Source organism: Pseudonaja textilis, chromosome 1, assembly GCF_049901715.1.
Source record: "Pseudonaja textilis isolate UNSWEBS1 chromosome 1, rPseTex1.2, whole genome shotgun sequence".
Classification (NCBI taxonomy): Eukaryota; Metazoa; Chordata; class Lepidosauria; order Squamata; family Elapidae; genus Pseudonaja; species Pseudonaja textilis.
The window spans coordinates 84,291,552-84,310,231 of NC_141990.1; the positions used below are offsets into that span (position 1 = coordinate 84,291,552).

An 18,680-nucleotide genomic window follows, 5' to 3' on the forward strand; every position below is an offset into this window, starting at 1 on the left:
ATGCAGTGTTTTGTTTATGGATCCCTTTTACCTGTATACATGTAGTCCACGACTTACAACAGCTCATTTAGGGATCATTTGAAGTAACAACAGCACTAAAAAAAACAACTTATGACCATTTTTCACACTTATGACCATTGCATCATCTCCATGGTCATATGATTTACATTCGGATGCTGCTATATGGCAATTGATTCATAATTATGACGGTTGCAGTGTCCTGGGGGGGGGGGTCATGCAATCATCTTTTGCATCCTTCTTACAAGCAAATTCAATGGGGAAGCCAGATTCACTTAACAACTATGTCACTGATTTAACAACTGCAATGATTCACTTAACAAACATTCAAAGAAAAGTCGTAAAATGGGGCAAAACGCAACACATTTCTCACTTGGTAACATAAATTCTGGGCTCAATTATGGTCGTAAGTTGAGAACTACTTAATTATTCATTTATCAAGATTATATTTAAGGTTATATATGCTGATAGAAGTGAATGAGGCCTTATAATCTCTATATCTATGTACGGGATTTGTCCAACTCAACTGCTATTAATCTATAGAGCAGGATTTTAATATTACCTTTCTGGATCACATGATTGTCTATGTTAATGAAACTAAATGTTTCTTCTCTTTTCTATAGATTGCCTTATGAGAACATGCTAAACAACTGTTCTCAGCTTGATGTTCCTAATTGAGCTGAAATTAAAATGCCACAGTAATTGAAGGCCTGTACCTGCGGGACATTGCTCTGGGAAAACATCTCCTAAATTACGGTCCACAAATAATTTTAAAAATAACTTGTAATTGCTGTAACACACTGCATTTTTATGCAGATGCATAAAATATTGGAATGCTAAAAAGTAGCATCTATTTTATTAAATGTTCCCCAGGCTTGAGTGACATAACCACCACAGGCCACACACGGCCACCAAGGAGACTTGTGCAGCTTGCCAGTGGGGTTTGTTTGGTTTTTTGTTTTGAAAGCTTAACAAATTCAGTGCCAACAAATGGCTCTGCAACCTGGAAGGATATACCACTGCCTAGTTTTTCAGTCACTTCCAACCCAAAAGAAAAATTGTTAAATGACTCCAACACCTCCAGGTGTCACTAAGACTGCCAGCTTTAGCATTGCCGATGCACCACTAGCTGCCAAACAGATGATTGGCACGTCAGCAATTCTGACATGCAGTTATTGTTAGTGTATTAATGTGGTCCTTTTGCCTTGAACACCTTGCCCTCAGAAGTTGTGGGAGCACCATCACTTGAGACTTTCAACAAGAGATTGGACTGCCATTTGTCAGAAATGGTGTAGGGTCTCCCGCTTGGGTGGGGGGGTGGACTAGATGACCTACAAGGTCCCTTCTAACTCTGATTATCTGTTATCTGCCTGTATGAGTTGTGCAGGTTTGATCTTACCTGATATTGGCTGATTTTGCTTTTAGATCATTCCAGCGTTGGTTCATGTCATCAATACGATGTTGTAATAGTGCAGCCTCTTCAGAATTGCCCAAGGCTTTTACCATCTTCTGCCGGTTTCCATCAATGCTCTTGAAGATATCATTGTGAGCATCAATTTCAGCCTGGATGTCCTAAGGGGAGAAAAAAGGCCAGCTAATAAATCCAGAGACAACTGATATTAGTTCTGTGTCCAGAAGAAGGAAATGAACCATTCAAAATCCTCACTGTCTATATAAAAATGAGTATATCAAATTTACTACATTGGAATTATTTTTAAAAATGCATTTTTCCATTGTGTTATGCTTCAGAAAATAAGTTATGCTGATTGTTAACTGTGGATAACTAAGGCTTTGTTCTGAAGCTTTCCTGTACTAAAAATAACATACATGCCAAGATGCCACTATCATTATTGCAATTTATATCAAGGACTACAATGAAAATCAGTAAAGACAAATCCTAGGTGATTGCAATCCTCCACAAAGCATAGTGAGCTTCTAGAATTTTCCAATGTCTTAAAAAAAAAGATGAACTCCTCCTCTACTCCTACTTACGAAACAAATAACTTGTTTAAACTGAACCCAGAGGTGTGGACTTCAGATCTGCATCCAACATACAATGAGTGAAAAATACAGTGCTGACATTGTTCTGTTATTTGGACTAAACAACTGGAAATGGTTGAAAGAATAAATCCGTGTTCTAAAAATACAAAACTGCTATCTTCAGAGATATTTCAGGAAGATATATGTTTATAATGCTGCTGAATGCTATGTGAAGCATGTCTACATTTATATTTCAGTCTTAATAACTAGGTGGAACTCCCAAAGTCTCATTTTCATCTAGCTTGCTTTTATATGTGTTAGAAAATGAGAAAGGGAAATCATTGTTTGTTCTTTTATCTTTCATCTCACCAATCCATTAGCACACCTATAGAAGCTAAGAGTATTTTCCTTTACTTTCTATTTTAAGACTACAATTTCTTGAACCCATAGCTTCCTGAGAACTCCTTTTTTCCCCTAGAATCCTATATGTTGAAGAGCTTAAATGCTTGGACATGATTTCATGATTTGAGTTGACTTAAATGAAGACATGGCCTTTACATGTATTCCAGAAATCTAATGGAAGCTTTCAAGCTACAACCCTGATCCAGTATAGTATTCAAAATTAAATAGCATAATTTAATTGCTTTTCTGTGTTTTGGTTTATCATGCTATATTGTCTATATTTGCTCATATTTGCATAACACTGTGATGCATACAAACATAACAATTATCTTTGAAGCTTTATTGTTAAACAATGGAAATTATATTCATTTACCAATTATATCCTGCAAAAGTTCAAGCAGCTCACATAGAGTTCAGCCTTATTCATATCATCCTAAGAACAACCTTATCAGGGTTGGGATGAGAGCGAGTGACTAACCAAAACTCACTTGGCAAGCTTCTGACTAAGGATACAGTAAATTTAAATCTTCTCCAGTTTCTAGTTTAGCATTCTAACTACAGTAGTCACGACTGCAGTTTTGAAATCAGAAATGTATTTAATCTTCCAATGACACCCAAGGTATTACATTTTCAACAATAGGTTAGGATAATTCTAAATTTAATCTCATGTACAACACTGAATAAAATCAATATCCAAGTATTTAATAATTCTGTCCTTAATATTAAAAAAATGCAATCCAAATCCTGGTGGAGATCTGAGAGCTGCACTCAGAGCTTTGAGATGCTACACGATGTGCAGCTCTCATCTCTAGAATGAGGAACTTCTGACTTTCAAAATAGTGTTTAACTATAGTTCCTAAAAATCTATGCCAGCATAACCAGTGATGAAGAAGGCTGGTAGTTGTAGATCAAGAACAATATGCCACCATTGTTATTGGGGAAGTCTTTCAATGTTTAGGAAAAGATGTTTAAAGAGAAACATACAAACCCATAAGAGTTCCTGTATGTCTCCAAGGGATTACTTAGCATAATTTACTACAGAAATGCTTATAATATTACAAACATGGTATTTTTTCTTCAGAGAAATCAATCTGACAATCTTGACTTCCCTAAAGACCTGATTCTTCCCTCTTTCTACTCGGCATGTTTGGCTTTCCAAGCTTTTACATAGGAGCCCAGAGAGTAGCATTGCATCAAAAAATTATTATTATTATACACCCAACAGGCATTTAAAAATTCAATGACTATTCCTGTTAATTTTGGATATTATGAAATACATCATTATCCTCAATGAGGAAAACAAAATAAATGAAATATGAGATAACTGAGAAACATCGAATGCTAAATCAACATTATGACTAAAATAAAATTTGGATTATTAATTTTTAGAGCAATTTTAGTCTTCAAGAAAGACAACTGGCAGTGGCCAAATCGGGAAAAGAATTCTGGTCTCACTTGAACAACCCAAGATATTTCTGCTGCAGAAAAATAAACTTTGTAATTGGAAGGGAATAAGTTACTTTCTATATTAAAATACCCTGTAGATCATGTATGGAATACTGCATATACTTCTGATTACCACATCTAAAAAGGATATTATAGAATTATAAAAGAACAACTAAAATGATAAGTTAGACCACAATAGTTTCCTTTTACGAAAGATAATTGATCTTTTTAAAAGTGAAAATAGGTAAGGGAAGATCAAAAAAAAAGTACATAAAATCATGGATAGTACGCAATGTGTCACTAGAGAAAAGGTTTTATTTCATACAATATTAAAATTCAGGATAATCTATTAAATCTCAGTGTGAAGAGACTGAAGAACAATAAAGGGAAGTATTTCTTTGTACAATGCATAGTTTATCTGTGAAATTTGGTGCCATTAGGTGTGATGATGGACATCAATTTATGATTAATGAAGAGGACATATCATATCTATAGAGATCAGGTGACATTTCAGAATTTTTGACAAATATTCAGAACAGTTTGAAATGACTCATGTATCAGTCATATAAATGCAGCTGTTTAAAAAGTTGTTTCTTGTTATCCTTTGAAAAATGAGGCAGAAACAGGTACACTTAATACTGTTCCAACATTTCCTATTGAAAGGGAAATAATATGCATTTTTGCTTCTCACCCCAAGGTAGGTAGGAAAGCAGTAATATTACATAACTATTTTTGTTTTATTTTTTCAATGCCTAGTTATCTAGGAGATATTCTGTTTATATGAGTGTATGCTCTACAGCAGTGGCCCCCAAACTTTTTCGAACCAGGGACCGGTTTCACAATTATTTATTCTTCCACGGACTGGTACCTGAGTAACATGAGACTCCACCGCCATCGGGACAGCTCTTCGTTCGAAGCTGCCCCCCCCCCTTCGACGAAACTAAGGTGCGAGCACCCAAACGCTGCTTTCCAACTGAAAAACCAGAAGCACTTTCCAACCCAAAACCCAGAAGCAACCGAAAACCCGGAAGCGCTGTCGAAACAAGATGGCGGTGCCCAAGCTTTGCGATCCGGTAAAAAATGATCCACGGACCGGTAACGGTCTGGGGACCGGTGGTTGGGGACCCCTGCTCTACAGCATGGAATAAACTTTAAAAAATACCTAATTCTATCATAAACATTGATTTTATACAGCTATTACTATTTATACTGCGGCCATCTCTTTCATAATGCCTAATGGAAAAATAAAACAATTTCAGAAAACAAGCAGTCTTTTATTCTCATAGTAGGACAGGAAGAGGCTTCAAATCTCAGTGGGACCATAATTTATAAATACATTGTGGTGTTCACTCAACAAGACTTTTTTTCAAAAACAAAAATGGAGAGAAACTTAGAAATAATTTAGTGAACATATGGGAAAGGCTGTAAATGGGAAGAACTCTCATACTGTATTTGCAAAGTATAATAGGATTTTTTTTATTGGAGTGCAATTTATAAAATCTGCATAAAACAAAGACACTCTATAGATTATAACAGAATATAGCTTAAGTCATAGAGTTTTTGAAAAACTGGAGGCAGAAGCTGATAGGGGAACAGGACAGGAATGTAACCAACTCTAATACTCCTCAAAAAAAAATTTGCTATTTTTTTTTTAATTAAAATAACTACGGTATTGAAAAGTTGCAGTTATGTCACATTTTTTCTGCTTTGTTTTATTTTGTATCTAAGACACCATACATACAATGTACCCAATAATCATAAGAATTCTTTTTTAAAAACCAAAACAGAATATAGTTACAAAATAAAACAATGCCAACCACTGTTATCAGCTAAAAATTCCATTCCATTCCATTTCATTAGATTGTAAAGAATTAAAGGAAAGCCTGACTTTCAACGGTTATCTGGTTTTTGGATTTTTTTTTTCGGGGGGGGAGGGGAGGCTTTAATGTTTTGCCTTTTCTGCTATCAAAACTGTCCTGTACATAAAACTAGCTTGAAGATCAAGGAATTACACAGCAAGCTACTGAGTGTCAGAAACAATACATAATTTATTTTCTTTAATGCACTGTGATCAGAGTTGCATGACTTTGTTTTGTGAACATCTCTGCAGGAGATCCTAGGCAGAAGAAATGACTTCAAAATAATTATTCATTTTATCTTCTTTTCTCTTTTCTCCTTTCTCCTTTTGTACCTTTTTATTTCCATCTGTTCTTTGGCCTTGATAGATATAATAAAAACTTGAAATTTAATAAATAAATAAATAATGAAATAGAATACTCACTCTGAGAAAGGGGCCAGCCTTTTATACCTAACTTCCAATTCAGTCAAGTTTTGAAGGAAGGCCACTTGCCTTTTCCTCATAAGCTGGTCTCACAGAGGGCTGTCAAACGTAATCACGTCACGACCCAAATTGTGACTTATCGCAACATTTTTTGCCTTTGCAGAGCCAGGGTGGGTGTGGCCTATGCAGGCCATATTCAGCCCACAGGCCGCCAGTTTGACAGGCTTGCTTTAGAACTGGACAGTGACAGCATTTGTTCAGTTGGCTCTTCAGATGGAGGGTAGACCACTCAGTGGCAGCCAGTAGGGTCCAATCCACTCCATCCTAGGTCATGTGCATATTGCTATGGAAAATAGCCAACTATCCTCAAATCACAATAAATTGTGATAATATTTTAACTCCCCAAATAGTGTTTTATCTTTTCTCTCTCTTTCCAGATAGTCTTTGACTTACAACAATGGTTCAAATTTACAATGGTTTTGGAATAAACATGATTTACAGCCTGTTCTTGCTTACTACAATTGTACTATCCCTGAAGTCATGTGGTTAAAATTTGGGTGCTTGGCAATCAACTTGCACTTATGACCATCTGTAGCATCCTGCAAGTTATATGACTGTAATTTGCAACCTTGTCAGCTGATGAAAATTGGGGAAAGTCGATTCACTTAATTACCATATGATTTGCTTAATAGACATGATTAAAAAATGTTTGTAAAATTGGGTCTGGTCAACTGATAACTTGGCACTAACTTGTGATGAGAATTCTGGTCGTAACTGTGGTCATAAGTTGAAGAGTTTCTTCTCTCTCTCAAATCCTTAAAATATCTTAGAACTAAACCAGTTTCATTTGCCATTTGATTTTAACTAGAAAACACACGGGGAATCTATGAAAATTATGCCTGTAACATCCAGCCATCCGGCTAGTGTCTAACCTTATATAAAGCCACATGCATAGAATTCAAAGACAAATCAGATCATTAAAATACCAGCAAGCTAGAGTTCATTATTTTTGTCAGGATGGTGAAGCTACGTCTGAAGTCTTCTATAGCTAAGTCTGAAAATATAAACAGCACCCTGACAAGAGCAGAGGGACTATAGACAGAATTGCATCAGTAACCAGGTGTAAGCCTTTTATCATCTGAGACAGCAAACAACGTTTCATAATACATGCTAGTCTTTTATGTTCCCTGAGCTATGCTACATTTTCGTTTTGCCCTCGACATTAGCGCTTCAATGCTTCTTTTGAGTTCTGCATAGGTACTTTGCTTCGTTGGGGAAAAGAACATGCAGACCACGGATACAACTATGTTGACATTTTCTATGGAATTCCTGCTCTGTTTTGGAATATAAAACACAATTCTGTTCCTTTCTGTCAATTTTTCAGATTATTTCTTGCAAGTATTTTAATCCAAACATAAGTCTGCATTTTGTCAGGACATGTACCAGTTAAATTTTCCAGTTGATCTCAACCACAGATAGTGCTTACAACCCCAATTCTAAGGAAGTAACATGAAAAGAATTCCTCTGAAGAACCAACAGAATAAGCAGGAACAGAATTCCAATTATTTTTTGAAAATTGTCTGTCAGAGCAAATACCTTATTGGCTAAAGTAATACCAAAGCAAACCTTTGAACAGAGAAACTATCCAAATAGTTGCTTTTTCTTTTATTTCCTTCTTCTATGTTTTGTCTTCTATAATGTGAGCTTTATACAAGTTTTTAGTTATTGGAAATAAATGCACAAATTTACCATTATTTTCACAGAGCCGAACACAGTCGGAAAACTTTCAAACAGAAATTTTTGAAATCTTAAGTACACCACCCAGATACTGATGAGATAGCTAAAGCTATAACACACTGATTAGAAAGTAATAGCAAGCTGAAAGGGGAAAAGAAAACTTCAAGTTGAACTTTTATATAATAAAGGATGAATATAAAAGGCTTGCAGTTTGCACAGCTTTATTCTTACTTATTCATATATTTGTTTTAAATACTTTGGCTGTAGTGAATACTCCCCCCCCCAAAAAAAAACCAGAATATAACATTGGACATATAAGTCAACATTCATATTAAGTTGTAAATTTTAATACATATTAAAAGCATGGTATAAGAGATGCTTTTTACAGATTTTCTAGAGGAAAATAAAAGGCACGTAGAAATTCCAAAAGCAAATAACTGAGAAACAACATAGGAGACAACCTTTGCATTTCAGCTGATAAACAACCTACTTTTTGCTTTTAGCTTCTCAGTAAACCAAGGGGATAATTTGGCTCTTCTAGAAAGAAAAAGATTCTTAAGAACCAGAATGTCAACCATTCTTCACTTAGACTATTTTAATCATTTCTCCATCCCTACCAAGGCTTATACCAGCTGTCAGTTTAAAACTAATGATGGAATTATCTATTTTTGACAACAGAACCATACAGGACTCTTCTGCTTTCAGAACTCCATCTTACTTGAACAGAATATTAAATCCAATCTATGTATGTATAGGGCCAGATACCAGTTGAGAACTCCATGATCTTCATAATGGATGCAAAATATACTAAGCCATTCCTGATTAGGCTACCTCACTGTGGACAATGAAATACCCCAAGGCAAGAACTTAATCCAGTAAAATAATCCAATGTCATATTTGGATCACTCTGACTAGCTCAGGAAGTTAAATATAAAGCCCAAGTGTGCTTTTTCTAAATGGCAACTAGACTTTTTCGATTTTTTTTCCTTTGAAAATGTTTCACTTCTCATCCAAGAAGCTTCTTCAGTTCTAGTTCTTGAGAACTAGAATTCAAAACTAGAATTCATTTTGGTTCTTCAGAACCGAACAAACTTCTTTGATGAGAAACAAAACATTTTCAAAGGAAAAAAAAACAAGTAAGTAGCCTTAAAAAAAAAAGCAATTTTGGGATAACCTGGAGGATTGAGAATCTCCATAGATATTTAAGCATTTACATATTTAAACATTTAAATATTTAAATGTTTAATAAACATTAATTTAATTAAGTGTTTTAAATGAAATGTTAAACATTTAAATATTTAAACACAGACATTTAAATATAAAGCTGCATAAATGACATTAGTATTATACTAATAGTATTCCCTCACTATCATGATATGCATATCATGATGGTATGCAACATATGCATACACTTCTGGATGGAATACTGATCTGATCAAAAAGATGAAACGCCTATAGAATACAACTGTCCCCTCCACATGAACAGTTAGGAGAGATTGTTTTGGGCTGATTAACTATATACCACTGAATTATTTTTGACTCTTAGCAATCACATAGTTTTTCTTCATGATAACTTGTTCTTTCAAGTCTCCCAGCAGTGCACTGCTGTAAATGAGTCCATCCATTTTGTCGGTGGCTCTCTGCTTCCTTTTCCTTCTGCCTTTCCCAGCATTAGAGCCTTTTCCAGAGAATTGGGCCTCTATAATGTGTCTGACGTAGGATAATTTCAGGCTCACTATTTGTGCCTTGAATAAAAACTCTGGGACTTATTAATGTTTGTCCTCCAGAACTGGATAGTAGATGTCTTACCAGTAGCTGATCTCATATTAAAGAGCAAGAATTTAAGGTTGGAAGAATCATTAGTGGTTGTTGCCTAAAAGGAGAAAGTCAACCATTGCTCTATGCTCCCTTCCCTATAACACAACCAAAGCAGATCTTTCTCATCCTTTACTTCTTCAGTGATCATCCCGGGCTATTTTTCATTCTCCAATTCCTTCTTTTTGTGTTGTATCTAGGCTACAATCAATCACTATCCCAAATCCTATTCTGCTACAGTCGACTGCTACCCAAATTAAAAGTGGGGTAGGCACCCCTAGCCCAAGGCTTCTCAAACCCTTTTCCATTTTGTCCTTTGGGAGTCATCCAACATTGGCATTCCTTTTAAGGCCCTGTCCAAGGAAGCTAATACAATACAAGGCATATGACCTCTGTGAAAAGACAAAACCTAAAGCCCGATCTTGCAAGGAAGCTGTTCTTTACTAGTAGCAAAGAAGGAGGAAAGGGAACTAAACAACATAGAGAACTTTCGCCATTACGGTTCATCTGTCTGATACTGAGTGGTACCCGTGTGACAAATATAAATACATCAGAATGACTTATTTATGGAAATGGACTTAATCTAGTTTTGTATTTCTAAAAGATCGTTACTGTTATGTACATTAGTTAAATGACTGGAAGAAAATAAATACTGAGACCTGCACAATTGCATCAACTGCGCTTTACTTGTATACTCATTTAATCAATGCCCCGGTACATAAAACATGCGCCAAAGGGGATATAATTTTTCAATTAAGAGAAAATATGAAACAAAAACTGCAGGAAATGGCGCATACACCAATTCAAAAATTAATTTTAATTAAATCCAAAGTTCTGTGGAGAAGAATGCCTATAGAATGATAAAGAGAAGGCAACCAAACAAATTCAGTTACCGAAATTTAACAAGATACCTTTAACAGACAAATAAACTCACATAGAAAGCAGATAAAAATAAAGAAATAAAATAGTTGATCATTTTTAGCATAACTTTGTATGTGTGGCACTTGGCAACAATCCATTTTACCTTTTTGCTTGCAAGTGATTTTTTTTTTTAAAAAGTGGGGATGCTGTTTTCAAAGAAGCTAAAAGAACAATCTCCAGAAAACAATCACAATCAAATGGAACTGCTTTCTTCCAGACATCTGTAATCAGGAGAATCTACATTTGGTCACTGCTAAGAGGGACTTGCTGTCAGTGATTTAAAAAAAAAACCTTTCGCTTTTGTAGGGCAGGCCAGACCACTTGCTGCACTTTGAATTGAATACTTTAGTTATAGTTCCTGCTATAAATCAACTCCAATTTCACCTCACAATGTCAAATTATCCAGCTTCCAGTGTAGCAGGAGGAAGAACTATGAGTTTGCTAGTTTGCACTCAAAAGGGAGTAAGGGAGAAATGAATTATAATAGAACAGAGGATCCAGATCAAAACACAGCTATGACTTTCAAATTGCTCATGCATCTCTGTCTTATGTTTCTATATGGGTAGCTCTGTAAACTCCTCTGGGGATGTGTTCAGTAGTAATGCATTTATTTCCATGTAACTTTTTTGTGAATCACAAACTAAGATAATATGGAGGACTTTTTTCAGTTTTTTTTAATCTCACACCTTTATAATTCCTTTTATCACCAACTCAAGGCAGTGAACATATCTAATACTCTTTCTTCACCCCATTTTCCCATAACAACAATAATCCTGTGAAGTGAATTGGGCTGAGAGAGAAAGATATTACACATACCTACTGAAATTCATACACACATATACACACATGTGTATAAGAAATAAATAAATATGTAGAACATTCAGCAGTTGAAAATTACAAATAAATTATTGCCTTTAAAAAAATGGACACTGAGTGTGACAAAGTCTTGCAATAATCTGCCGAAATAACTCATTCCCATGTGATAAAATACTTAGTCAAAGTTTAATCCACAATCAAAATATTACTAAGAGAAGCACCCAAATGATGTACAGATTAGTGAATCTGAGGAGCTAGTTTTCTTTTTTTTTTAAAGGTTCCAATAATCTCATAAAAGTGTAACAAAAAGTTACCTTCCCTAAGGATAGCTATATTTGCCGAATACAACTGGATCTAAGAAGTTGTAAGGGTCTCATTGAGAAGGAATGGCTCCAGGCCCTTTAAATAGGCAGTGATCAGGATGTCCCTAAATAAAGCAAACATGGATTCAGAGGATGAAAACAGCTAAAGATAATAGTCAATACTCCATATCTATAAGGAAAAGAGACTTTTCTTGACTGTACCCCATTTATGCAATGCCTCAGAGTAGGGTAGGGTAGTGTAGGGTAGGGTAGGGTAGAGTAGAGTAGAGTAGAGTAGAACAGAACAGAAACTTTATTATCACTTTGAATGTATACTAATCAGCATGTATTAAAATACAATTTTGTTGCATACAGCTCTCAAAGGGTCACAACTTCCAATATATACTACATAAACATAATAAATAAATAAATAAATAAATAAATACATACATACATACATACATAATTATGCATATATCCACATATACTATATGACACAGAGAAACAACATAGTCTAGTTTGGATGTATACATGTGCATGGCAAGAAAAACGAATCTTGCGAGTTTACCAGACGGATGGCATAGGGAACAAAGCTGTTACAGAATCTGGGAGTCCTGCTAGAATTACTACAAAACCTCCTCCCAGAGGGGAGCAACAGAAACCGATTGGCACATACATTAGCATTTTACCTCCAGATGAAGATGTTTTTATTTTTCCCAGTTTTTAATCCTATTTTCATGGTACTTGGATTTAATTAGTATTGTTTTTAAAATAATGTGATAATATTAAGGTGCTTCATGACAACTACTTTCTTAATTTTAGTGTCTAGGATAATCTATTCTGAACAATATTTATCACATTTCATATAGGTAATGAAGACTATTTACTATACTTGTAAAACACTAATATTAAAAGCTCAACATATTTTAATCCCACATTTGAATATATATGTGTGTATTTGAAGTGTTCAGAAGTTGTTTACCTCAATTCAAGCCAAACCATCAAACAATATTTTCAGGTCATATTTCTGATATGCCGGCAGCATCTTAGTCATAATCTTTTATTGATCCAGCTTCAAAGACTGAAAAACAATGCCTCTCCTCTCAAACTAAAGAGACAATTCTTCCAGAGCAGCTTTGCTAACATTTTTACACCTATACAATATTTTTTTAATGAAATGGAATATTTCATGAAAATTTTAAACTACCTGATAAGATTTATATTCAAGCTTTTGCAGTGGTAGAAGCTTAAATGATTGTGGATGCCCTTATCATAATTGATAAACAAGTCTGTCCAAATCCAGATCAATATTTAAACTGATGGACTAAATGGCTGAAACAGTCTCCTCTAAGCATATTCTCTCATTGCCTGTAGCTCATGCTATTCCTTCAGGCAATGAGGGATCAATAAATCAAATATATATGGAACCAGTTCAGGCCAGCAGCCGTAATTGCCTCTATAATTTATGACGGATGCTTCTTCAAAAATGTTACAGCTTTTATCAAAATAAATAACATAAGAGTGAAATGCTTGACATGAAGTTAATGTAGAACTGACATTTTCTCATAAAAATAGAAGCTGCTATTAGACATATGTAAGAGGGTAATATTTCTGGTCTCTATACACACTTCAGTGATATATAGGAGTACCTCACTATATATCCTATGCCTGCTGATTCCAATGTAGAGGTCTCAGTCAGTTTCAAGCTCATCAGTAAAAGTTGATAGAAATGAGATTTTAAAATTGCATTTGAAAAGGGGGGAGGGGACGAAAGATTGACTTAGTCATGCTGAAAATTTCTAGGTCTCTTGTGGTCATGGATTTGATGGTCCCTAACAATCAAAGCAATGAAGCAGGAATGCAGAAAATGGCAAGAGCACTTAGACGTATATATTGCTTCATAGTGCTTTACAGCCCTCTCTAAGCGGTTTACAGAGTCAGCATATTGTCCCCAACAATTTGGGTCCAAATTTTACCCACCTCAGTAGGATGGAAGGCTAAATTAACCTTGAGTGCTGTAAATAATCTGATCCCAAACTGCTGAAGACTTTAAGATAAAAACCATCACTTTTGATTGGCCATAAGAACGCACTGGGAACCTGTACAGTTTATACAAATCAAAAATATATGAGGGGATATGAATCAGGACGATAATGATGGGAAAGTTAAGGGCAATTCTCAGTCCAGATTATTTGGGAGGGATGGGATGGAAGGTGAGTGACTTGCTATCTTTGTATCTAAAATAACAGTTCAATTTTCAGGTATAACTAAAAAAAAGATATTCCTGTCTCAAAGTAATATACCCTTCGATTGATATCAGAAACCAGGAAATATTCCCATCTGCATATCTCACTTTCCAAGGATAATGGAACTGTATCTTTTAGCCAATTTGGTCTAGTAGTTAAGGCAAGGGTTTTCAAACTTGGCAAGTTTAAGACTTGTGGATTTCAACTCCCAGAATTCCTGAGCTAACATGACTGGAGGAAGAATTCTGGGAGTTCTGGGACTCCACAAGTCTTAAAGCTGTCAAGTTTGAAGACCCCTGAGTTAAGGCATCGGGCTAGAATTCAGAAGACTGTGAGTTCAAGTCTTTAGCCATGAAAGCTGGCTGGGGGACTTTGGGCTAGTTGCTCTCTCTCTCAGTCCAACTCACTTTACAGTGTTGTTGTTGTAGGGTAAATAGGAAGGAAGGTGTTTGGGATATATTTGCCACCTTGAGATATTTGTAAAAAATAATAAAAGAGAGATACAAATAACTAAATAAATAGTCATGGTCATTTTCTTCTATTCATTTTTTTTTGCACAAAACACAGGGTAAAAGGTTCAGATCTTTAGTCCTCATTTAACTTATTACAATGAGGTAACCAAGAACTAAACCAAGACAGCTCTAGGCTACATAAACAGAGGGATAGAATCAAGAGCAGGTGAAGTGTTAATACCACTTTAGAAAGAGTGCAGAGAACAGCAACAAAGATGACTGGAGGCTAAAACATATAAAGAACAGTTTCTGGAACTGGGTACATCTAGTCTGATGAAAAGAAGGACTAGGGGTGACATGATAGCAGTGTTCCAATATATCAGCAGCTGCCATAAAAAAAGAGGGAGTCCAGCCATTCTTCAAAGCTCCTGAGGGCAGAAGAAGCAATGGGTCAACACTAATCAAGGAGAAAAGCAACTTAGAACTAAGGAGAAATTTCCTGACAGTTAAAGCAATTAATCAGTGGAACAACTTGTCTCCAGAAGTTGTAAACACTCCAACACTGAAAGTTTTAAAGGAAAGATTGGATAACCATTTGAAGAGGTATAGGGTTTCCTGCCTAAGCAGGGGTTGGGCTAGAAGACCTCCAAGGTCCCTTCCAACTCTGTTATTCTATTCTAAATAATAAATTATACTGAAACCTGCATAGAATTGTAAGAGATTTAGGCAATAGTGCATATTCTGCTCTATTTTTCAATGTAAACCACCCAGCAGATTAACTAAAATTAGCTGAGAAACCAAAGGAGAAAAGTCTATGGTAGCACAAAAACAAATCGGAAAACTGTAGTTCACAAACACTTATGACTTTAAATAAAAATTTGTTAGTCATAAAAGGTACTACTAGACTCTGATTTTTTTTGAGAAACTGAAATAGATTTAAATGATCAGAAATAAATGGATAATTAAAAACAATTACTATAGCAAGCAGTTATTTTTTCCCATATATTACTTGAGAATGGTATATATTATGTTGGGCAATAATTATCCAACAGCAAAAAATCTTAATAAGAAATGTGACCTTTGGTGAATATGTTTATGCACCCAGGGGTGGGATTCTACAGGTTCACACCTATTTGCTAGAACCGGTTGTTAACATTCTAAGCAGTTCAGAGAATCAGTTGTTATAAGAAATTACTGGCCTAATCCTGTAAGGAAGGCAGGAAGGAAACATTCTGGTGTTGCTTACAGAAACTGCCTCTCCGTTAACCCTTATTACATTTCTTGGCAGGACTAGACTTCCTGTCTCAGGAACGTCTCTGGGGTTTTTTTTTCCTTCCTTTGCTAGTACTTTGCTTGTGTGGAGTGACCATTCAAAGTTACAATGGCACTGAAAAAAGGGACTTATAACCATTTTTCACACTTACAACTGTTGCAGCATCCCCATAGTCATGAGAGGCTAGGTGAGAAGATGTGTGCTTTGATGTGAATGATATTGAGTTGGCCACACTCAGCCAATAACGTGACCACCAAGCCATGTCCACCCAGTCACATGACCACCAAGCCACGCCCATCACCTAAGCCACACCCATAGAACCAGTTGTTAAAAATTTTGAATCCCACCCCTATATGCACCTATAAGTTGTACATGCTAGTTTCTCAGAAGCTATCAGTATTAAAATCTCCTTCAAAGACATGTTGAAAGCTACAGAAGTTCTGAATATTAAGATGTGTGCCTAATTAGGAAAACACAGGTCAAAGTTTAAATGGCAAGATAGAGGCTCAATCTTAGAGCCACCCCTTTTCATTTTGTGCATATTATGATTAGTGGCTGCAAATACTATTCTATTCCAGAGTGTCAAATGAGAATATCCAAATCAGAGCGAATAAAAGTTATTTCTCACATAAACTATAGCACAAATTAGCTACTCTAAGTCCATGAAGGACTTATTTTTTAACTCTCTTCCCTTTTTCCTTCACTGAAAAAAGGCTTTTCACCTCCTGAAATAGTTAAAATTGTCATTTTATAGATACAAGGTTGATGGCAGAACATCGTGAAAGGCTCCCATTAAAATTCCTAATCACCAAAATAAAGTTGCCAAGACTCTATCTCCTGAACATTTACTGAAAACAAAGTAGGGCACCACATTTTAAAAGAGAAAGGCTAGCTTTATGTGAATAGCAGTACTGACGTAAAACTCAAAGAGTAATTTTGTTGATACTACTCTAGTTGCCATTAGAGTTAAATGCAATGAGAACTGGGAGCATTAGCATCCAGAGGCTGAAATCTGCAGATACCAAATCACCGAAGGAGAGACAGAGAAAAGAGATTAGACAAAAGTTTCTTTCTATACTCATCCTGAAATGGTCTTAAATTGGCACATTTGAAACTACAATGCTTGCTCTCCCATCACTATCTAAACTTTTAAAATTAATAGCTGCAAACATACCAGTTATGGCTAATAATGATTAGGTTTCAAAGGGTGTGAAATAGAATTTAATAGGCAGAATGGAGTTAGATCAATAAAAATAAACCCTTAAATTCCTTATTAGTTTGGCATACTGCTTGTGCCAGAAATCTGTTTATTCTCTGTAGACAGTTTGAAACACAATTTTGTTTTAAGCAATTTTCATTACTTAGTTAGCTAAATTTATAAAGAGATTAAAACTATTTAAATGTAGTATCTTTTATGCCCAAACAATCCCACTCCATAATCTTCATTCTTTACCTCATTTGTACCTCAGATTTCACCCAGAATACTTAGTACAGAAGTACTAATAACCAGGACAAGACTGTAGAAAGATTACCCCATAGAGCTTCAAATACACTGCTCTAAAAACCAAAAGCATGCATAACTCATACAAATATTTATAAATTAATGATAAGCCAGTATAACATTGAACTCTCATTATATTCAAGAAAATTGCTCCTGATAAGGTATCCTGCTTTTCATACAAAAAGTAGGTCAGGTTTTAAGAGTTACACTTTTCAGAGAATACAGTAAATACATTTCTGGTATCTAGGAAAAAGGATGCAAAATAACATCAGATCAAAACTGAAAATATCCACATTTTCTTAATTCTATTCATATTTGGTTATTTGGTAGGAGAATACCTGAGGTGAGGAAAGAGAAGAAAATAATGTTCTCATCAGATGAAGCCAGGACATTCTTTATGAATATATTTCCTTCTCCCCCTCAAATTGCCACAATTACTGTCAGCAAAAAAAAAAAAAAGTTATGAAGTGCTGTGCTTTCTGCTGTGGGCAAGCATGAGATGACATCACTCCCTGAAAAGATCTCTTATTCTCATAGCTGGGCACTTCTGTTAGTTATTAAGAAATTCAGAAGGAGGAGTTTTGATGAATTGTTATACCCTACACCAGCACTGCCCAGCAGTGGACGAGAGGGGGAGAAGAGGGGAGTGCCATTGCAAAACACTTAAAGGTTCATATCTGGGAATCTCCAAGAAATGAAAAAAACAGAACTTTGTTCTTCTTTCTAAAGAAAAAAAAATACTTGAAATTTGCTTTTTTTTTTTCATACCTTTTCAAATCTTGTCAGCACTTCCCGTAAGTTGAAGTTCAGGCCAATCATTCTTCACTGTCCCTTTTGTGCCCTACATCTTCCTAATAAAGGTTTCCAAATCAACAGTCTGTTGCCTTGAAATGTATGTTTACATTTTTTTTCCCCCAACTCTGTTTCTTAAAAGCTGCTTAGAAAATCCTGATCATGCATCTTTCTCACACACACACTGCACTCTTTCAATGGTACAATAAAGGCCACAACCCTTCAGTGACACATTGTGCCCCCAAAGTTTCAGGCTGGACAAGTCAGAGTCAGCAGACTTAATTTTGCTTGGTCTGTTAACCAGGTTCCAGGATGCTGGCACATGATCCCTTACCTTACTAGATTGCCAAGGACTACTTGCTAATGACCCGCAAGATTCTCTCTCCTGAATCCTGAGCTCAGTGATGTGTCTCAATTACACTTTGCAAAGGAGAGCTCTCCTTGTAGGCAATATAAGAAATAAGAAACATATACATATCGCGGCAGTGTTTCTCAATTTACTTGTGATTTACACTGATAAAATGCATCTAAAAAGAATACCACAAGCCACTAACCATCTTGTAACAAATCTTAAATCGGGAAGAATTTCACTTCAGTTTCTGTAACTCTGGATGTAGAATAAGAAGCACCCTCAATTAATTTCTCTCTCTCTCTCTCTCTCTCTCTCTCTCACACACACACACACACACACACACACA

The 18,680-nt window shown here is 35.6% G+C and overlaps 1 protein-coding gene across 7 annotated transcripts in view; it reads right to left on the reverse strand.

The window, feature by feature from the left end:
• The window catches only part of UTRN (utrophin), a 353,724-nt gene that overhangs the window by 124,318 nt on the left and 210,726 nt on the right, over window positions 1-18,680 (reverse strand). For all 7 annotated transcript variants that reach the window (XM_087939884.1, XM_087939867.1, XM_087939871.1 and 4 more), the window contains exon 53: window positions 1,418-1,590. In XM_087939884.1, coding sequence (XP_087796010.1) covers window positions 1,418-1,590 — 173 coding nt within the window. The remainder of the gene's footprint in view (window positions 1-1,417; window positions 1,591-18,680) is intronic.